Here is a 23,771-nt window from a genome sequence, read left to right on the forward strand (position 1 = left end):
ATCATATTTTGGTATTTTTTATTTGTTTTTCTTAAATATTCAAATTAACATACGTACCAAATAGCAACACCACCATTTATATGAAAAGATCCCTTCAAAGTACAAAATAAAAAAATAAACGATTAGTCATGACTTGGTTTGGTCACTATTTATTATATTGTAGTTTAGTTTCGAATTATAAAGATAAAAAACTACTACTAACGGTTGACTCACTATTTGACCTAATAACCTTTAAAACTAGGCCGTAAACACCTATAATGATGTTATTGTACCATAAATCATACTTCCAATAATTTGTCATTTAAACAGTGGCGGATCCAGGAACATTTTTCACTGGGTTCACTTTTTTAGATACTCCAATTTCATGTAACTGAACATAAATAATTTCGGGTCGGTTCGATAGTTCGGGTCGGGTAAGGTTCATCACATAATAAAAGTACGATACAATGATGAAAAGAAAATCGTCATTAGAAATTTAAAAACACAATATAAAATATGATAGTCTTTACAAATAAAAAAACTACCTAAAATTGTTGACGACGAGTTTTCATCTTTTGAAAACATTGCATTACACTCTCAACGGAAACTTGTTGTAAGAACTCCTTTTCAATGTAACAAATGCAAGAATCGTTCATGTATCCATCACCCATCCTATTACGCAATTCTGTCTTCACAAGCTTCATTGAAGAAAACCTCCTTCCAACACTAGCCGTTGCAACCGGTAAAACTAGTGACAACTTTATTAAACGATAGACCAACTGATACTCAATGTGTTTCCTTGTTTCCACTATCCTTTTGGCAAGATCACTAACCCCATTCAGGTTATCAAACCGACTATCTCTTTTCATATTAGAAATGTAGTGGCCGAGTTCATCGATAAGCTTATCTTTTTCATCAAAAGTAAAATTATACGGATACATTTCGGCCAACTTTAGCAAGTTTAGTTTATTAAAGGAACTAAAATTATCACGCGGGCTCAAAGAACTCATACACGTAAGCAAGTTAGTGGTTACCTCGGTAAACCGGTTTCCAAGCTCTTGAATTTGCATGTCGAGAACCGTGTTGAAATTATTGACCACAAAATGATGACGATTGGTGATGTTGGTCTTTCTTATTCTGTTTTTCGGGTCAACATACTCATCTTCCATGTTAATCATCTCAATATCATACTTGTCACAAAAGGATGTGACATCTTTTAAAAGGATGTGACACTTTAAATCAACCACCATATGCAACTTTGCCATTGTACATATATATACACACATATTATTTATATATATAATGGTTGCCAGGTTTGCAATGCCAACTAAAAGGGTTCAAAAGTTTGGAGTTTTGCATTTTATGACCAATAATTCGATACAAATCTTACAAATCAATTAATTCGTATATAATATAACAAACTGTAATCATTTATCACTGAGATGATGAATGATAATCAATTAATTCGTAGAAAACAAACAGATATAAAACTAACTGTAATCACGGAGGCGGAGGCGGAGCAGCCGGAGGCGAAGGCGGCGGAGCAGCCGGAGGGCGGAGGCGGACTGGCGGAGCTACTGCCTGCTGATGTTGTTTGAACTTGTGTCTGTTCGCTGCTTCTTTGTGTTTGTGTGCGGCGTATGTTTGATATAACCCTAAATGGGTTTTAATGTTTTATTACTTTAAAGAAACAAAATTAAAAGAGAAATTAAAAAAAACGGACAAAAAAATGCGGCGTATGTTTGATATAACAATTGTTGGAACAACTATTAACACAACAAATGCTACAATAACTGTTGTTGCTTAGGTATCACTTCATGTACTTGAAAACTATGTGTAATATGCAAACTATATTGTTAATAGATCAAGTTGCTGACCATGAAAGAAAATTTTCACAAACAAAAAAATTGAGTATGAAAAAACTACAAGAAAAAGGATTACAAATGTGACACCCCAGGAAAACCAGTGAACGATATAACTCACCTAAGCTCTCTCAGTGAGTGCGTACCAAATTTCGGGACGAAATTTCTTTTTAGTTGGGGATACTGTGACAACACGTAATTCGAATCTACTTTGTGTAACGTTACGTGCTTACGTGAACTATGTAAATTGAATGAATGTATGAATGTTATGTTTTATTATATGTGAATGTGTGTATATATACAAGTGATCCGACCGCACAAGACTCACGAACGCACAACACTTACTTAAACGCACAAGGCCATTTGGGCCACACCCTTGTAATCGGATCTTAAGGGCGGCCCATTGAGGGGTCCGGCCCACCTCTCTTATACGTATAACACACACATGAGGGAGTTGCCCTCTAATTGTTACAAAACACATTACACTCACAAAACCCTAGCTCTTTCTCTCTTCTCAAACCGACGACAACCGAAGATCATTGTGCTCGGATCACCCTCTTGTTGGATCATTCTCGTTATCATTCCTCTAACCGGTTAGTGTTTAACGAATTTTGTTTGTTAGATAGTATTGGTTGCCATGATGTTATGGGATAACTAGGGTTCTTGTTATGAATATTGAATGGTTCTTGACGTGGTAATAATCTTATGATTCGGGTTGCATGTTATTGATTTAGAACCGTGTAGTTGTTAATCGGATCTGCATATTGTTGTTTTAGAAACGAATGCTTGTTAATCGGTTGTATGTATGTGTAATCGGATTGAATCATAAGAGTTGATTAGATCGTTGTTCATGTTATAATTTGGTTAGGGTTTATGTGGATTGTTGGTAACAACCTTGGTTGATCGAGATCTAGCACGTTTTGAAATTAATTAGTTGTTGATTGATAATCACATGTTTGGAAACTATTGATTGATTGAAACCGATTGACTGTTAATTGATTAGAATGTAAACTGGAAATTTGTTAAATGCTTGTAACCGAATAAGCATGATATCCGGAAATTAAAATGTATCGCACAAGACTTCTTGGTCGTACAAGAAGTCCATTCGCACAAGGGGACCTGATCGCACAAGCGGTCCCCAGTCGCACAAGGATCATTGAGTCGCACAAGTTGTTTGGGCCACACCCCCACATGTTAAATGCTGATATGCTGTTTGGGCCGGACAAGCCCAAACTGCCAAACCGCACAACCCAACTCAATCGTACAACCCAATCCGGATCGCACAAGCCTTTTACATTGGGCCGAGTATTTTATGTTTGGACTTATTTGATGTCGGGCTTAATTATAGTTGGGCCGGGACTTGTTGGATCGTACAACATGTTGTGGGTCGCACAACATGTTGGGCCGATTACTTTTGGGCTTAGACTTTTAAATCGCACAAGTTGAATGTATTGCTTGACTGTTAAAATGTTGCCATAATCTATTCGTGCATGTAACGTGTTAACTTGTGTGAAACCTATGTGCATTACTTGAGTCAAAACCTGACTTGTATGGTAACCCTGTTAGGACGTGGTTGACCACCCTTAGTTCAAGAACCTTTTGTGTTTCTTACCGAGCAAACCAAGGTGAGTTCACTGCACTTTTCTAAGCATGCGTCCCGGTGGGTTGGGACATCTAGTAAACCATTGGAAGGGAATGTTGGGTAAACGATTAAACTGGGATGTTGGTTATTGAACACAGAATCAATCATCTACCGGCTTGCCTGTAAGGCAATGGGGTAATTAGTTGATAGCGCTATTAGGTTTGGCACCCTCACACCGGGCCGTAAGGACGGGCGTGAACTAATTACTTGGACATCTTGAAAACACACCGCGGATATAAGACCTCCTACAGCTTGTCAAGGTTGTTTGATACCTTGACTTTGACCGATGCCTGGTTATGGGCATTGGGGTTAGGCATTCCCATCATTGACGCTACATACGGTACTGTAATCAAGTTAATAACAACATCTGAAACAAAACGACGAGTTGACTTAACAAACATTTGGTAACTTCACACGTAAACAAAACTTTGAACTCACCAGCGTAGTCTGACACACTTGTCTACATGCTTGCAGGTCGTTAGATAACTTGACATGGACTTGCTATCTGGGAGTGCTGGAGTGGTCATGGATCGAAACCCTTGGACACTTAACATATCACTATGAACTTATGATTCTGAACAATCAACTGATAATTTACATTATGCTTCCGCTGGATATTTAAATTGGTTTGAAACCCTTATGTTGGGAATTATTTATTATGAAATGGGATGTTTGTTTACATATTTATTACTGGTGCAACTTGATTGGTGGCTCGAACTCTGATGCATAACACACCTCGCGGAGTTCCCGCAAGTGGTATTTTGGGGGTGTTACAGTTTGGTATCAGAGCCACTGGTTATAGTGAACTAGGTTTTAAAACGTTTTTGTAAAACCAGACTATAACCGAACACCTTCGAAAATCGATCATGACACTCAGCTCCAGATTGCAAGGTTCGTCTTTCTCACTTTATACATTACTTGCTTAGCAATCACACACTCACAACATATATGAAACGATACATTAAACACTATAGTGACTTGATAGTGTGACACTACTCTTCGACTTATGTGAATCATAAACCTGTGATACCATCCGTTGTGTTGTTTGAACGGGGGAAACTTTGAGCGCAAGCTAAGAAGCACTGAGATAAACGTGCAAACCACCTTATTATTATGGGTGCACACTTAATAATAACGTGGGGTGCATGCAAGTCCCAGTGAGGCTTATCGAGCGTGAGAAGGGTTCTGCCTTACTATGTGTGAACTTGGTAGTACGTAGATATCAGTATCATACTTGACTTCCATCTCGTTTTGATTCCTAATTCGGTTCATCTCCATATATAGAATCATGAGTGGACGAGGACACGGACGTGGCAACATCAACATGACTCAGGCTGAGTTGACTGACCTAATCAACACCCGTGTGGCTGAGGCTTTAGCAGCCTATCAAACTGGTACGGAATGTACCAAATACTCTCTACTCTTATACCGCGTACACGTCTTTTCACTCCTATAATGTGTTTCCTTTCGTCCTTTAGGTCAACACGCGCAACCCCACAACAACCAGCCTGCTTGTACGTTTAAGACGTTCATGGACTTCAAGCCACAGACCTTCACCGGGACTGAAGGGGCTGTGGGACTCCTGAGATGGTTCGAGAAAGCAGAGTCAGTATTTGCTATATGCAACTGTCCCGCTGGGGACAGGGTGAAATATGCTGCGGGTACCTTGGCGGATGGTGCCCTAACGTGGTGGAATGCCCAAGTTCAACTGTTGGGCATCGAGGCAGCGAATGCTACAACTTGGGATGACTTTAAAGAACTGATCAGGGAGGAGTATTGCCCTCGGGACGAGGTCCAGAAGTTGGAAAACGAGTATTATGACTTGAAAATGGTAGGATCTGAAGTCGAGGCGTATGTGAAGCGATCGTATGAATTAGCTGACATGTGTCCGAACTTGTCACGGCCCATGTCTAGGAGGATTGAGTTGTTTATCAAGGGGCTGCCTCCGCGTGTGAAGAGTCTGCTTACTGCAGCACATCTCAATGATTTGACACAGATTGTCCGTTTGACCCACAAGATTGTCGATCAAGAAGTAGAGAGTAACTCGTTACCACCGCGTGTTTCAACCACTACTACTGCTGCACCCACTGCCACTGCGTCCGCCAATGATAACAAGCGGAAGTGGAACGACTACGACAAAGCATCTAGTGCGGGTCAGACTCAGAAAAGGCCAGACAACAATAGCAATCGCAGCATCAGCCAGTCGTCTTCTGTTAATCAAGGCCAGGGAGGTAGTCAAAGTCAGGGTTCGTACGTGGGACGGAAACCACAGTGTAACAAATGTGGCTATCATCATTTCGGGCAGTGTAGTCGCACATGTCGCAGGTGTGGTAAAGCGGGCCATGAGGCCAAGGATTGTAGAGCCCCACAGCCCAAACACCAGCAGCAACAGAACCAGCAGAACCAGAGACAGCAGGGACAACCACCCCAGCAGAATCAGGGCTTCAGGAAGTGGTGGTATCAGTGTGGCGACGAGGGTCACTTTAAGCGGGATTGCCCTCAGCTAAACCAGAACACTAACGACAACCACCCGAATAACAACAATGCTGGGAACAACAACAACAATGGCAACAATGGGGGAAATGGTGCCCGAGGCAGAGTGTTCCAGCTTGGGGCAGGGGATGCTAGGAATGACGGCAATGTCGTGACCGGTACGTTTCCTGTAAACAATCATATCGCTTCTGTGTTATTTGATTCTGGTGCCGATTGGAGTTATGTGTCCCTAGAATTTAGTCAACGATTGGGGATAACCCCAACACCTTTAGAAGTTAAACAAGTAGTAGAACTAGCAGATGGTAAGACGATAGAGGCCTCGAATGTCCTTTTCGAGTGCAAACTAGATCTCGTGGGTCATGTTTTTGATATTGACCTCCTTCCCGTTACGCTCGGTAGTTTTGACATAGTGGTAGGCATGGACTGGTTGTCCAGGCACCAAGCGGAGATTTTGTGTAAGGAAAAAGTTGTGCGTATTCCTCTCCCAGATGGGGAGTCATTATCAGTTCAAGGACATCGTAGTGGGACGATGGTTGGTATTTTCTCGGCCATGCATGCGCAGAAGTATCTACAAAAGGGGTATCCTGCAATGTTAGCGTTAGTTACTAACGCTCAGTCTGAAGAAAGGAGGATCGAGGATCTGCCAGTGGTGCGAGAATTCACTGATGTGTTCCCAGAGGAGCTACCAAGGTTACCTCCTCACGTCAAGTAGAATTTCAGGTTGATCTTGCGCCGGGCGCGACTCCAATTGCTCGAGCTCCTTACCGGCTAGCACCTGGGGAGTTGCAGGAACTATCTAATCAACTACAGGAATTATTGGATAGAGGTTTCATTCCACCCAGTTCTTCGCCTTGGGGAGCCCCAGTTCTGTTTGTAAAGAAGAAGGACGGGTCGTTCCGTATGTGCATTGATTATCGGGAGCTCAACAAGGTAACCATTAAGAACCGATATCCGTTACCACGAATCGACGACTTGTTTGATCAGTTGCAAGGGTCAAGTTTCTATTCGAAGATCGATTTACGATCGGGATATCACCAGGTAAGGGTTAGGGAGGAGGATGTCCCCAAGACGGCTTTTCGAACGCGCTACGGACACTATGAGTTTTTGGTCATGCTGTTTGGATTAACTAATGCACCAGCGGTTTTCATGGATCTCATGAACCGCGTGTGTAAGCCATATCTCCATGATTTCGTTATCGTATTCATTGATGACATCTTGGTCTACTCGAAGAACAAGGAAGATCACGAGCATCACCTATGACTCATCTTAGAACTTTTGAGAAAGGAACAACTGTATGCGAAGTTTTCTAAGTGTGATTTCTGGATTCGGGAAGTGCATTTCCTTGGCCACATTGTTAATGAAAAAGGGATACATGTGGATCCTGCAAAAGTAGATGCGGTCATGAATTGGGCGGCACCAAAGACTCCCTCTGAGGTGCGACAATTTCTCGGTCTCGCAGGCTATTATCGGAGATTCATTAAAGATTTTTCGAAGATCGCACAACCCCTCACCTCGCTGACACAGAAGAACACGGCATACTCTTGGGGAATGAAGCAGGAAGAGGCTTTCCATTTGCTAAAATAGAAACTTTGCAGTGCACCGATCTTGTCTTTACCAGAGGGTACCGAAGATTTTGTGGTCTATTGTGATGCATCGATTCAGGGTCTCGGCTGTGTGTTAATGCAACGCGAGAAGGTGATAGCCTATGCTTCGCGACAGTTGAAGATTCACGAGAAAAACTACACGACACACGACTTGTAGTTAGGAGCGGTGGTATTTGCGTTGAAGATCTGGAGGTACTATCTGTACGGTACCAAATGCACCATCTACACCGACCATAGGAGTCTTCTTTCAGCATATCTTCGACCAGAAAGAATTGAATATGCGGCAACGACGATGGGTTGAGCTATTGAATGATTATGAATGTGCCATCAAGTATCATCCGGGCAAGGCGAACGTCGTAGCTGACGCCCTCAGCAGAAAGGATAATGCACCTAGGCGCGTGCGAGCACTACAACTTACGATACAGTTCAATCTTCCTTCTCAGATACGAGACGCTCAGGTAGAAGCGTTGAAACCAGGGAACGTCCGAGCTGAAGCTTTACGCGGCTCGAGGCAATGACTAGAACGAAAGGGAGACGGTGCTTACTACGTAACCGGACGCATTTGGGTCCCACTCTATGGCAACTTACGAGAACTTGTAATGGAAGAGGCACATAAGTCACGTTACTCAGTACATCCTGGATCAGATAAGATGTACCACGACTTGAAAACTACATACTGGTGGCCTAGCATGAAAGCTCACATAGCAACCTACGTCAGCAAATGTTTGACTTGTGCTAAAGTCAAAGTAGAACATCAAAAGCCCTCGGGTCTACTTCAGCAACCAGAGATACCCACATGGAAGTGGGAACAGATCGCCATGGATTTCGTGACAGGGTTACCTCGAACTCAGGCTGGGAACGATACCATTTGGGTGATTGTTGACCGTCTCACGAAATCAGCGCATTTCCTGGCAATCAAAGAAACAGACAAGTTTTCGCAACTGGCAGCGATGTACCTTAAGGAAGTAGTCTCTAGGCACGGGGTGCCAACTTCCATCATCTCAGATCGAGATCCGCGTTTCACTTCTGATCTATGGCAATCAATGCATAAGTCGTTCGGTTCACGACTCGACATGAGTACCGCTTATCACCCGCAGACGGATGGTCAAAGCGAGCGCACCATCCAGACACTTGAAGATATGCTTCGGGCATGCGTAATCGATTTTGGGAAAGGGTGGGAGAAACACTTGCCGTTGATAGAATTCTCCTACAACAACAGCTACCACACTAGTATACAGGCAGCTCCGTTTGAAGCGCTGTATGGACGGAAATGCCGTTCACCTCTCTGTTGGCTTGAGGTGGGTGATAGTCAGATCACAGGCTTTGAACTTGTGCTTGAGACATCAGAAAGCATTGTGCAGATCCGAAACCGTATGGCCACAGCTCGCGACCGCCAGAAAAGCTACGCTGACAAGCGTAGTAAACCGTTGGAATTCGAAGTTAATGATCGAGTCATGTTAAAGGTCTCACCCTGGAAGGGTGTGGTGCGTTTTGGGAAACGCGACAAACTAAACCCTCGTTATGTGGGGCCATTCAAAATTCTGGAACGAATTGGAAAGGTGGCCTACAGGTTGGAATTACCTGCTGAGTTGGGTAATGTCCATGATGTGTTTCACGTATCGCAGTTAAAGAAGTGTTTGGCTGATGAAACACTAGTTGTACCATTTCAAGAGCTGAAGATAGACGATAAATTGCAGTTTGCCGAAGAACCAATTGAGATTATGGATCGGGAAGTTAAAGTTCGTAAACACAGCCGTATACCGATTGTGAGAGTTCGTTGGAACTCAAGACGTGGTCCAGAGTTCACGTGGGAACGCGAGGATCAGATGGAACTTAAGTATCCACATTTGTTCCCCAAAGACAAGACAAAACCTAGCAAACCTAATGTTGATGCAACTAGTGAATTTCGGGACGAAATCCCCATTCAAGTTGGGGATGATGTGACACCCCAGGAAAACCAGTGAAAGATATAACTCACCTAAGCTCTCTCAGTGAGTGCGTACCAAATTTCGGGACGAAATTTCTTTTTTGTTGGGGATACTGTGACAACACGTAATTCGAATCTACTTTGTGTAACGTTACATGCTTACGTGAACTATGTAAATTGAATGAATGTATGAATGTTATGTTTTATTATATGTGAATGTGTGTATATATACAAGTGATCCGACTGCACAAGACTCACGAACGCACAACACTTACTTGAACGCACAAGGCCATTTGGGCCACACCCTTGTAATCGGATCTTAAGGGCGGCCCATTGAGGGGTCCGACCCACCTCTCTTATACGTACAACACAAACATGAGGGAGTTGTCCTCTCATTGTTACAAACACATTACACTCACAAAACCCTAGCTCTTTCTCTCTTCTCAAACCGACGACAACCGAAGATCATTGTGCTCGGATCACCCTCTTGTTGGATCATTCTCGTTATCATTCCTCTAACCGGTTAGTGTTTAACGAATTTTGTTTGTTAGATAGTATTGGTTGCCCTGATGTTATGGGATAACTAGGGTTCTTGTTATGAATATTGAATGGTTCTTGACGTGGTAATAATCTTATGATTCGGGTTGCATGTTATTGATTTAGAACCGTGTAGTTGTTAATCGGATCTGCATATTATTGTTTTAGAAACGAATGCTTGTTAATCGGTTGTATGTATGTGTAATCGGATTGAATCATAAGAGTTGATTAGATCGTTGTTCATGTTATAATTTGGTTAGGGTTTATGTGGATTGGTGGTAACAACCTTGGTTGATCGAGATCTAGCACGTTTTGAAATTAATTAGTTGTTGATTGATAATCACAAGTTTGGAAACTATTGATTGATTGAAACCGATTGACTGTTAATTGACTAGAATGTAAACTGGAAATTTGTTAAATGCTTGTAACCGAATAAGCATGATATCCGGAAATTAAAATGTATCGCACAAGACTTCTTGGTCGTACAAGAAGTCCATTCGCACAAGGGGACCTGATCGCACAAGCGGTCCCCAGTCGCACAAGGATCATTGAGTCGCACAAGTTGTTTGGGCCACACCCCCACATGTTAAATGCTGATATGCTGTTTGGGCCGGACAAGCCCAAACTGCCAAACCGCACAACCCAACTCAATCGTACAACCCAATCCGGATCGCACAAGGCTTTTACATTGGGCCGAGTATTTTATGTTTGGACTTATTTGATGTCGGGCTTAATTATAGTTGGGCCGGGACTTGTTGGATCGTACAAAATGTTGTGGGTCGCACAACATGTTGGGCCGATTACTTTTGGGCTTAGACTTTTAAATCGTACAAGTTGAATGTATTGCTTGACTGTTAAAATGTTGCCATAATCTATTCGTGCATGTAACGTGTTAACTTGTGTGAAACCTATGTGCATTACTTGAGTCAAAACCTGACTTGTATGGTAACCCTGTTAGGACGTGGTTGACCACCCTTAGTTCAAGAACCTTTTGTGTATCTTACCGAGCAAACCAAGGTGAGTTCACTGCACTTTTCTAAGCATGCGTCCCGGTGGTTTGGGACATCTAGTAAACCATTGGAAGGGAATGTTGGGTAAACGATTAAACTGGGATGTTGGTTATTGAACACAGAATCAATCATCTACCGGCTTGCCTGTAAGGCAATGGGGTAATTAGTTGATAGCGCTATTAGGTTTGGCACCCTCACACCGGGCCGTAAGGACGGGCGTGAACTAATTACTTGGACATCTTGAAAACACACCGCGGATATAAGACCTCCTACAGCTTGTCAAGGTTGTTTGATACCTTGACTTTGACCGATGCCTGGTTATGGGCATTGGGGTTAGGCATTCCCATCATTGACGCTACATACGGTACTGTAATCAAGTTAATAACAACATCTGAAACAAAACGACGAGTTGACTTAACAAACATTTGGTAACTTCACACGTAAACAAAACTTTGAACTCACCAGCGTAGTCTGACACACTTGTCTACATGCTTGCAGGTCGTTAGATAACTTGACATGGACTTGCTATCTGGGAGTGCTGGAGTGGTCATGGATCGAAACCCTTGGACACTTAACATATCACTATGAACTTATGATTCTGAACAATCAACTGATAATTTACATTATGCTTCCGCTGGATATTTAAATTGGTTTGAAACCCTTATGTTGGGAATTATTTATTATGAAATGGGATGTTTGTTTACATATTTATTACTGGTGCAACTTGATTGGTGGCTCGAACTCTGATGCGTAACACACCTCACGGAGTTCCCGCAAGTGGTATTTTAGGGGTGTTACAACAAATTTGTCAAATAAAACATGAGTCAACAAAGATGAAAAACTTAGAAATTCTCTTAAATCAATTTCAAAATTGTAAAAATGAAATTGAATCAACCCAAATTAACTGTTGATGCATGTGTTTTAGTAGTTATTTTTAAGTGTTATGAACATGTATATCAAGGTTTTAAATTTATAAAAATGATTAATATAATCAACTAAAATACACATAATTGGCAAGCGGACCTATCGGAGCGTAATATAATTTAGATAAGAACCAAATACCGATCTAAGGATATAGCTTCGCCTACTCAAACCTTTATTGTTGTCTGACCAGTTTTATTTTTATAAGTATATTAGAAAACTATAAGTATTAACAAGGGATTCTCTTGTATAAGTCTTACTTATTTAATATAAAATTTTATAATTAGTTAATTATTGTAGAAAATGTGAAAGGATTTCTTGCTCGTAAGCTAGCGTACATGGTTAACTTGGATCCAACTTTGGTTATTCAAGTTGTACAACTCTTTGAAAAGTTTGGAAAGTTTCGGGTATTGCATGCAAATCCCTACCAGCGCTAGCTTTCCTAGAAAACGAGTTGTACAATCCTATAAACTGGCATCGCAAGTTCTACTTTGAGAAACTAGTTTTTCTTATTTATCTTTTTAGTTGTAAAAATAGAAAAAGTCTCCTATTAAGATTACCTTGATAAAATACTTTGAATTTTCATTGTGATCACTAGTCTCAGATTACATGTAACGAGCACAAATGTGTATTGTACAAGTATATATCATGCATAATGGCGTTTAAAACATTGATTTTGAGTATAAACATGCAAATAAGTCTAACATGAACAACATAAATGTGACTAAAATACTTGAATTTTCATTGTGATCACTACTCTCGGATTACGAAGTTGAAATGAAATTGAGTACAACACAAATAAAAGTTTCCAAAAATAGATTTACAACAATACTTTCTAATTAAGGAAAGTATGGAAATGCAAAGCGTTACAAACCGTTTGGGAATCCTTCATATGGAAGTTCGTTTATATAATAATGAACGAGCGTTAACAATTCTTTTTGTTCATTTAGTTAAATAGACGAATATAAATATATGTTTCGTTGTTCATTTGCATTCGTAAACGTTCTTTATGTTCGTTCATTTATATTCGTCAGTTTATGTCCGTTAATATTAATTCATGTTTGTTTGCTTATGCTCGCAAATTGTTCATTTAGAATGTTAGCGAACGAACACGAACACGCACACACTCATTTTCTAGACGGATGATCATGAACGCGTTAATTAACCATTTTTATTTACTAACAAACTAAATGATTTTAAAAAGCACACTTTATCAAAAAAGTAAAACAACTTTTAGAAACTGGAAACCGTAAAAATGAATACATGTACCTAGAGTATCGATGGTGTTCAGTCGATATCGATTTACTGAAACCGAAATCATATAAAATTAATATTGTTACCAGTATCGTATCGGTATAGTTTAGGTGATATTTGATTTGGTTCATTAAGATAACAGTAGGGCTGGCAATTTTACACGAATACACGAGTACACGACACGAACCTACACGTAGTTAACTGGTATCGTGTACCAAACAGGTAGACACGAGATTACCTGTTAATTTTCGTGTATAAACAGGTTAAATACATGTTTACCTGTTAATACCCGTTAGTACACGATAGGAAATTAAATTAAATAAAACTCATCTACCATGTGCGTGTGTGTTTTTTAATTCCTTTCTATTTTCATTCCTCATTCAATTCAAAATAAATAAATAAATAAATAAAACCCTAAACTCCCTCTGTAACTCTTAGATAGCATGTCGTGTTCGTGTTTTTGTTCGTGTTAACAGGTATTAACATGTAATTTTCGTGTATAACAGTCGAACAGTCGTGTTAACATGTATTAACAGGTAATTTTCGTGTATATCGTGTCGTGTTCGTGTTCATGTTTGAAAGAAAGGCACGATAAGTTATCGTGTCGTGTTCATGTATGAGATTTCGTGTATCGTGTCTTATCATGCCGTGTCTTATCGTGTACGGGTATACATGATATACCGGCCCTAGATAACAGTTAAAAAAGATATACAAATAACAACTTTAGAAATATATAAATAACACTTTCATAAAACATAACTTAAAAAAAGGTTATTCAACAAAAAAACATTTTATAGTAAATTGAAGATAAAAAAAAAATTTAGAAAAAAAATAAAATCTAATAATAAAAGATAAAAATGGAAAAAATAAAAGCAAACAAAAATGTTTAAATTATATTAATTTGAAACATAAAGAAGGAGGTACGTTTACACTTTGTTCGAGAGTTTACTAATGGAAGGAAAGGAAAAGAAACAAAGAGAAAGTAAAAATATTTTGTGTTCCAGAGTTTCATTTAAGAGAGGAAAATAAAATATGTCGTGTTTTCGAGTTTCATTTAAGGAAGGAAATGAAAGGAAAACTAGGCTAAATTCTTTAGTTTTTTTATCCTTCCAATTTGGAAGGAATTGGGGGGGGAGGGGGGTAAGACATCTTTTTTTTTCCTTTCTCGTCATTTCCTTTCTCACTTTTACTTTCTTTTCTTTTCCCTCGGTAAGTTAACTCGGGAGGAGGGAGAGGGTTTACGTTGATAACTTTTGATGGTAAAAAATAATATTATATGGTAAGAAAATAATCATTTGAAAGTTATCATGTATGTTTGAACGATATTTCTCGAACAACAATAGAATATTTTGTTATTACAAATATAACTGGTTTTAAAATGTGTCACAGTAAGTTATTGTTTTTTTTTTTTTTTACTTTTATTTGTAATTTTTATTATTTCATTATTATAAATACTATGTTATGACTATTAAAATATGATATTTTATAAAGTTTTCAAATATGTCATTGTGACTTGCTTATTTTTATAGAAGATTTTTTGTGTTCTTTACCGTAACGAACCAAATTGATATTGTTAGCGTCGTGATGAGCCAAACCGATTCCGATCAAATAATATCGGTATCGTAATTATATAAAACCGGTACTATTTTTATAGTGTTTAATTAATGTAAAACACATATTAATATTCTCTTAGATATATCTCTTTATGTTGTTATACCAAATGACAATATATTGTATACGAGTCGTTTCTTAATAATAACCTATTTAATCATAGGATTGCAGCCAATAAAACAACAAAACATAAATCGATATCTTCTCATTTGAAACTTCAACACTATAAAAAGATGAAAGTGGTAATAAATAGTAGAAACGAAAACCCCTAAACCTACAAGCAACAAAGTCAAGTTCATATGTTGACCTTGGTACCTTATTAGCCTTCTATCACTTTCATCATTTGCCCATAACGCTTGCAAAGAATTGTTAATACAATCCTTGTTATATCCCTTTCGTTAGAAACTATTAAATTCATATACTTTTTATGGCCGATAGTAAAAATGAACAGAGTATACATAATTGACACGTGTTTAGTAAAATTTACCGTTAAAATCCCATGCTTATAAAAGAAAATTACATTACGTGAAATTTGAAAAATAGTTTAACTAATAACTAAAAGTATATATAAATATTTACGATAGTGGAACATGAGGACCACCTCATGTGCATATTACATTTAATATGTCTCCTTTCATTTTTCATTACAAAACGTCTAAAGGAGATGGTGCGTATCACCCTATGTACATATCATTCAAAATTTGGAAACCATATGATTCAAAGACACATGGTATTATAGCCTAGCGGTATCTTAGGGGTGGGATAAGACTTATGACCATTAGGTCATGGGTTCGATTCTCATAAAGGGGGTTTTTTCCCAGATTTATTGGGTTTCCTCCTGAATTGGTGTATAGGCATTATTGCCTAGCGGAGATGGATATGATCGGGTGGTTCTGCTGGTGGCACGATGATACTCCAGTGATCCGTCAGTGATCCAAATTTACCGTTCAAAAAAAAATATGATTCAAAGTTCTGTAAACAATTCTTATGACTAAAATTTGTAACATGAGACAACTAAATAAATAAAATAACTAAACTAAAAAACCTAAGGTCTCTTTTATTCTATTCAAGTATAATATTTTCTCTTATTTTTACAAATAAATTATTAATAGAAAGATAGTTTTACATTATATAATAAATATATATGCTGAGTGTACATCAAAGGATGGTTCCATTTACATACACACACTTGACCATGAAAGATGGTTTTACATTGAAAATCATCTCACTTTTCAGCCCAGCCCATAAGTTTTGCTTTTCCGCTGACACTCCAATTCCATTTGAAGCGTACTCGTAAGCAAGTAATCTCAAACCACTGTCTACACAATATCCTAGCTTCTCAACCACATTATCATAATTAACCTTGATGCCATAGAAACCTGCAATGATACACAAATATGTATTTTATTGATCTTCAATTGACATTATTAAATAAACCACCTCTTAAGACACCATGGTACACTTTACCAAGTAATCCTTCTGAGTTTTTTTTGACATGGTACCAAAGTTACCAGTAATTTCCTTCAACTCATACATTTGAAGAGCTGGAAGAACAATAGATTGGTAGTGGGTGCAAAAAAATGTGTTTACTAAAATAGATTAAAACGGATTAGTTTGATTAAAGCAAGTCAAAGCGAGACGATAAAGTACAATCCTATTCCCAAGAGCAAAATCAAGGTTGGATATGGGTACAATCCTATTGTTAAAATTTCAAACTACTGAACTAATAAATTTTGCTTTAAAGATCAGGCCCTTCACCCCAATAAAGTAAAGTTATTAGGAGACTGAAGAATGGAATTAGTGACGCTATTAGTGATTTATGGCAGTGATTTTTACTCAGAAAAAACTATTTTAGAAAGATATGGGCAATACTATTTTTACTCATAATAGTATAATACTTAATAGTTAAAAATGCTAACTATTCAAACGTTTTTTCCACTTTGTCTTTGTTCTTAGGTGAGGTTCTCTTTTAGTCTATTTGACTTGCTTCCGCTTCTGCCTCCGACCATGTCAGACGGTTTCTTATCCTACGCCTACTACCACAACCTCATGGACAAAGGTATGTTGGTGGCCTCTTAGAAAAACAATTAGGTGCCTGATCTTAGATAGCTCACATTTCACACTAATTGGGCTTGTTTATGAGGGTGCCTTGACACCCCCTAACCTTCACACGAATCCGCTCCTGCATTTCACTACAAGAAAAGTGACCATTTGGGAGTAAATTATGAGGGAGTGATCAATCAGTCTCGGATACATAGTATCTGGGACTAATTCATCAGTTACGAATTGTATTAGTGACTGATTTTTTTGTGACTAATGTCCGTAACTAATAATCAGTCCTTAATACTTTGCCAACTTATCTGAGACTGAATTTTAGTCACAAATATGTTTGTCTAAAAATTATTTTGGTAGGAAACTTGTTGGTTATTGAAATTCAGTCCCAAATAAGTGCCTACATTATAAAAATGGCACAATTTTATTGGTCACTAATATTCAGTCACTAATATCTTGACACGTAGGGGCTAAATTAAGAAGGACTGATCAATCAGTCTGAGATACATAGTATATGGGACTAATTTATCAGTTACGAATTGTATTAGTGACTGGTATTTTTGTGACTGATGTCCGTGACTAATAATCGGTCCTTAATACTTTGCCAACCTATCTTAGAGTGAATTTTAGTCACAAACATGTTTGTCTAAATATAATTTTGGAGGGAAACTTATTGGTTACTGCAATTCAGTCCCAAATAAATGCTTTTATTATAAAAATGGCACAATTTTATTGGTACTAATATTCACTCACTAACATCTTGACACCTAGGGACTAAAATATGAATCACTGATTTTTGAGTCTCGGATACATGGTATCAGGGACTAATTTATCGGTTGGTTATATTAGAGACTGATTTTTTTGTGACTTGTGTTCGTGACTGATAATTAGTCCTTAACACTAGACCACTTATTTGAGACTGAATTTCAGTCACAAATATGTTTGTCAAAATACATTTTTGGAAGGAAATTTATTGGTTACTAAATTTCAGTCCAACATAAATGCCCTCACTATTGAAAATGGCGCCATTGTATGGGCCACTAATATTCAGTCTTTGATAAAGAGGGAGTATATTTTTTTATTCTTTTATTAAATACTAAACATTAGTCCCTAATATTCTTAAAGTGGAGAGCATTGGAGGACTCATATGTGACAACCGGTAATTAACGGCTTATATTTACGCGATTTGCAAACGTTTAAGGCAATAATAAGTAGTGTTTAAGGCACAAATTAACTTAATTAGGCTATTGGAATGCCTAGAAACGCTTATCTGACGTTACAGTGCGTGTATGGTGATTTTCAGGAAAATTGCGGAATGATAAGCGGTAACGAACTGACACCGGACAAAATACTGACAACTCCGACAAATACGAATTGTATATGTATAAACTTATGGACTTCGTTTTGCGAAATTATCACGCTTCCGAACGGCACAAAACGCAAACGTAAACGAAAAACGTGACTGCAAAAACGCACCGGCAATGAAACGAAGGCATCAGACACGCGTATTACCTTCAAAACCGAAATATTACGACATATTTAGCTCTGTAATCGAATTTTAGTACTCGTAGTCGAAATCGGATTGGAAAGCGGGATAAAGACGTCAAAAGAAACGTTTTTCGCGACTTAACGCACTGATGAACATACGCGTCTAATAAATGATTACCGAATTTTAGAGTTACCAGCTCTCGTTAAAGTATTTTATGGCATTATACGAAATTTGGAAACGTAACGGGCCGTATAAATGTCATTGGGCCACTCAAAGCACTAACGGACCCTGGGCCCAGCCCACATTTAAAACCTAACTATATATATATATATATATATATATATATATATATCCACTTATAAAGATTTTACCCTCGTTTTCCCCAAATTGCTTCAGCCGACACTCCCTCTTTCACTTCCTTCCTCTGCATTTTCTTTCTTGGATAAACCCTAACACACACAAGTCACCTCACACCCCTCTCCTTTTTCTTCGATTACCATCGGCCACACCCCCACCTCTCTTCTCTCCTGCTCGTCCTCTTCACCGGCTGCCTGAGCTATTTTCCGGTCGACCAAACTCGCCTACACACCTAAACCCACCACACAAACCCACCTGTTTCCCCCATCTAGATCATCGGCCGACCACCACCATCGCTTGATGGTGGCAGACGGCGACTGTAACACCACCACCACCACAGGCGGTGGCGTTGTGGAGGGTGGTGCCGATTGGACCTAGTTTAACTACTATAGCAATACGTATAGATAAACACAAAGTATGTTGAACCTAGTTTAACTACTATAGCAATAAATTTTCGCATTTATATATTTATGATAAATCGAATTTAGTATTTCTATATTTATCGTAGTTAATTATATTTTACCATAACTAGAAGTTAGGGGTGTAAACGAGTCGAGCAACTCGAGTTTAGCCCGAAAATAGCCGAGTTAAACGAGTGCGAGCCCAAGCTTAAAAATAGGCTTGTTTGGAAAACAAGCATGGGCTTTACTTATCGAGCTCGAGCCGACTTGCGAGCCTAAATGAACCCAATATTTATATAATCATTAATTAATTTATTATATTTATATATTTAACCAGTATTTACCAAATCATGAAAAAATAATTATTAATATAACTTATTTAATGAATAATAAACTGTTTGAGCCTGGACCGAGCTCGAGCTTGAAAAACCCAATATTTATATAATCATTATATAATTTATTATATTTATATATTTAACCAGTATTTACCAAATCATGAAAAAATAATTATTAATATAACTTATTTAATGAATAATAAACTGTTTGAGCCTGGACCGAGCTCGAGCTTGAGAAACTACCTACGAGCCAAACTTGAGATTTAGAAACAAAGCTTAGCTCAACCCTAGTCGAGTTAAGTAGAGCTAGTAGAGCTAAGACTCGACTCATTTGCACCCAAAATAAAAATAGTTTAATTTCTATTTTTTAATTTATAATATTTATATTTATTGGATGCATATGTTTTGTATTTTTCTGAAAACTATTCAAATTCCCGCTCAGTTAAAAAATGTTCCCGCTCCTCCTTCCCTCCCAATATTTGGATCTGCAACCACACATTCCTTCTCCCAAATTCCAATTAGTCTTCTTCTCTCTGGTTGATCCATTTCCCCACTTCTCGTTTCCCACCTAATTTGTTACTTCTCATTTCCCTAATAACAGTGAACTGCGGTTGTGTGGTCGTTGTTACAAAAATAGAGAGGGTGAACGATGAACGACAGGGACGGCGAAACGAGGGAAGATTGGAAGTGACCGTTGAAGAACGTACGAATCGTTGTTGCGTTCCGCAATGGATTTTACAGTCAGCGCTCTAACTTTGCCATTTATGGACAGTTAATTCTTTTTAAGCTTTCTATTTTTTAATCCAGAAACTTGTTTGTTTTGGAAACTTGGAGTATGATGTAAGTTGTTTGTTATATAATATGTGATTCATATTGTGCAAAGAAGAAATTGAATTTTGCTCGTTTATGGCATATTGGGTTGGGTATTTGGATAGGCCATTTGATAGAAGAAATTGGATTTTGTTTGTTAGTGTGTGTTATTTATTTATTTATTTATTTATTTATTTATTTATTTTGTTCTTTATAATCTGGATACATGCTGCTTAATGATTGTAGTCTAGTTTTATATGTCTGATTTTCTAGGTTTCATTCATGTTCAAATATTTATACATGTCTAATTAAATCTAATTTAGTGTTTCTTCTTTTTTAAGATTTATATTAAAAATGAAGGATAAAAATGAAGGATACCGAGGCAGTGACGAACAGTACAAGTAAGTTATTGACAAACTTGCTTCTTTCAAGTAAGCAATTCGTGAGTTCATGTTCAATTGCTATGTTTTTAATTTTAACAGTTGTTTTAAGAACCATTTTTACAATAATTTTTTTTTGTTGTGTTCATGTAGGTGGTCTACATGGTTCATCCATGATGGCCCAATGTATCCAAGGTTCCACGAGTTACCTTTAGATCTTTTCATTTCAGTTATAAGTAAAAGCCAGAGGGGTTGGGTAATGTGGAATAAAAGGCTTTGATCACTACAAATTAATAAGAGATCCTACTTCATATAATATAGAATTTGAAAAATATATAATTTGCTGAAAAAATTATACCGGATTTTTTCAAAACAGTGATCGCTTCTGGTTTTAACCAGCTCCTTTTGGTTTTACTCAGTTGATGTGTTACCATAATTGAATAAGGGTACAACCCGAGTGGATATATTTTAACACCAGTGGGTTGCAGTTGTCACATCTAATTGGAAAAGGGTGGGAGGTTGAAGAATTTGTTGATAACATAAAATGATTTTTTAATCCTTTTTTTCTTTTCAGGCTGAATTAAATTGCCATCTCTATACTCATGTTCAGAACTCAGTTTGGTGGTGGTAAATCAACCGGGTGGGATTGATCTATGATTCCGTTGAAAATGTAAATAATCATAAACCAAAATACAGGCTTTGTCTGGTTAGATATCTTACTCATATTTTTTTCACTAATGTTGCATTTTTTGGTTCATTCAAACTAAACTTCAAGTAGTGTTTATCTATATGTTATGTATTGTTACTTTTTCTTTGTTTTTCATATATCTTTTAGTTTTGTAGAATTGTTTGGACACCAAAGTTGAGAAGTCAAAAACGCAATTGAAGGAAAGAAAGAACATGGCAAAGATGATCAGAGGTGTAAAGAAGGTAAATAGTCAAAAAGTTTAACAATAATACTAGAGATGACAAAATGTTTGGGTCGGGTAACGAATAGAATTGGGTCAAACTTCAAACACATTTTTTTTTATAATTGACCAGTTTGTTTTAATGATTACAAAGCATTGCTATTGCTATAGAAATCTAAATATTTGAGTAAAACTATTAGGGTAATTGCATTTATTGAAGATACAGTTTGGAAAACTTTCGTCTTGTTTCCACCCAGTTGACCCGTTTGAGATGAATCACAATATAAATTAAAAGCAAAATCTGATTTTCGATGAGAAAAAGATAGGAACCATCTGTGTAACTATTTGGAGTTAGTAAAAAACTCAGCTGAGTATGCTAAATTTAATTTACAAATCATAATATCATAAGTGAATTATTTGTTTATTTTTTTGGGTTCTAACATGTATGTTAAAATTTAATTATGTAGAAATATGGTGATTGGAGGAAGTTAACAGGGCTCTCACTTGATAGCCAATAGTGTATTTAAAATGGCGGGATTCACACTTTTCGACCTATATTGTAAGAAGAACCTAATCCTCAATCGGCAAGATCAGAGATGAAATGTAATTGTCAGAGTCAAGAAGGTTGGAACCATCAAAGAAGTCTAAGATCAGAAATGAAAAGATTTTTGGATTACATCGGAAGCTGGATCGTCTCAACCACCTTCAAGCGAGACCGAAGCACTTCGAAATCAGGTTGCTTCACTAGAAGAGGAATTGAAACAAAGCAATGGAAAATATGAAAAATTGTCAATGTTCACGCCCTCAAAGTTTTTGGATTTTGAGAGCTTATTATCCACACGTATTATCAGTAGTGAAGCAAATGATTTGGATGAGCAACTCAATGACCATAACAGTTTGATCTAGGAGGTGAGATAGTTCAAACTTATTTTGTTAATGCTGTATTGATTAATGTTTTGAAGTTTAGAACAAATCTACCAAGTATTATTTATTTATATGTTTGATTCTATACTTTTTATAGTTTAGAAATAACATCCTATAATGTTATGGGTTATATTTATTGAGAATGAAATGATATTGTATATAAGACTGTTATTAGTCCTAAAAAGTAAACATACTACCGAATGTGCATAACATATTCAAGATTGATCATCAGTCTCTAAAAACATATCGGAGACTAAATAATGATATCTAAGATTATTTTTTAGTTCCTCAATGTTAAACTAAAGACTCAAATAGTATGGTATCAAAGACTAATTCTCAATCTCTAAAAGAATATATTTGGGACTAAAAAAGTACTTAAAAGATACATATTTTTAGTCCTCAAAAAATATATTTGAGACTAAATCACATGACATCTAAGATTAGTTTTCAGTCACTAAAAACTATATTAAAGACTGAAATGGTATGTTATTGGGGACTAACTCTTACTCTCTACAATGTCTTATTAGAGACTGAATTGTCATGGAACCCAAAGCTAATTAGATTCATTCGGGACAAAATATACAAGGTTTAAGTACTGATTTTCAGTCCTTGAAAGGCTTGGTATCAAGGACTGATTTTCAGTTAGCGACGAACTGTATTAGAGACTGAAATGAAATGGTATGATGGAACTGATTTTATGTGTATGGGAGACTAAGTATTAGTCCTTGTTGATGTCATACAATCGGGACTGAAATTCAGTTACCGATGAAAGTATCTAGGACTAAGTAATTAGCACTGACTCGGGACTGACAAAATCAGTCCCTAATAACCATTAAGGACTGATTTAGGAGTATCAGAGACTAAATTTTCAGTCCCAGATGGCGATCTTTTTTGTAGTGATATAATTTAAACCATACCATCATCCAGCCATACATTCATGTATATTCCCAAACATATACACCAAAATTTATTCAACTAAACAGAAAATGTAGAAGACCTAAAACTTCAAACCTTCATTATTACTTCTAAATTAACAATATAAACAGAATTACAGACAGTTAACAGTACTCAATCAAAAGCCCTAACTGTAACAAACTGCATACGATTATTCACCGATCAAACAAACTTAAACAAAACCTATCACAACATGTTATCTAAAAGCTACTACAATAACCAAATCTAAACATATTAAGGTAACTAAACCCTAACGTACACAATTCTGTACAATTAAATAATCACAACCAGATTATAATAAAAAACAAACAGGTCAACATC

General features: G+C 37.4%; 1 protein-coding gene and 1 long non-coding RNA gene across 13 annotated transcripts; one reads left to right on the plus strand and one right to left on the minus strand.

Annotated features, from left to right (window-relative positions):
* Nucleotides 1-524: 524 nt before the first annotated feature.
* Nucleotides 525-1,244, minus strand: LOC110893434. The gene has a single exon (XM_022140544.1). It carries the CDS (start codon nt 1,242-1,244, stop codon nt 525-527), a length of 720 nt encoding a protein of 239 aa, XP_021996236.1.
* An 18,682-nt stretch (nt 1,245-19,926) lies between these two features.
* On the plus strand, nt 19,927-22,626 carry LOC110895769. Of its 12 annotated transcripts, none has more exons than XR_004875095.1 (6): nt 19,927-20,314; nt 20,626-20,726; nt 20,818-20,859; nt 21,239-21,370; nt 21,508-21,594; nt 22,040-22,626. It is a non-coding gene; the product is annotated as an uncharacterized LOC110895769 (long non-coding RNA). The 12 variants fall into 12 exon arrangements; XR_002567370.2 differs by having other exon boundaries at nt 19,928-20,314; nt 20,626-20,715; XR_002567366.2 differs by having other exon boundaries at nt 19,928-20,245.
* Nucleotides 22,627-23,771: the final 1,145 nt, after the last annotated feature.

Source organism: Helianthus annuus, chromosome 12 (genome assembly GCF_002127325.2).
Source record: "Helianthus annuus cultivar XRQ/B chromosome 12, HanXRQr2.0-SUNRISE, whole genome shotgun sequence".
NCBI lineage: Eukaryota > Viridiplantae > Streptophyta > Magnoliopsida > Asterales > Asteraceae > Helianthus > Helianthus annuus.

Coding starts and splice junctions, on each gene's coding strand:
- LOC110893434 (XM_022140544.1), bottom strand. CDS start 1,244: ATGGCAAAGTTGCATATGGTGGTTGATTTAAAGTGTCACATCCTTTTA.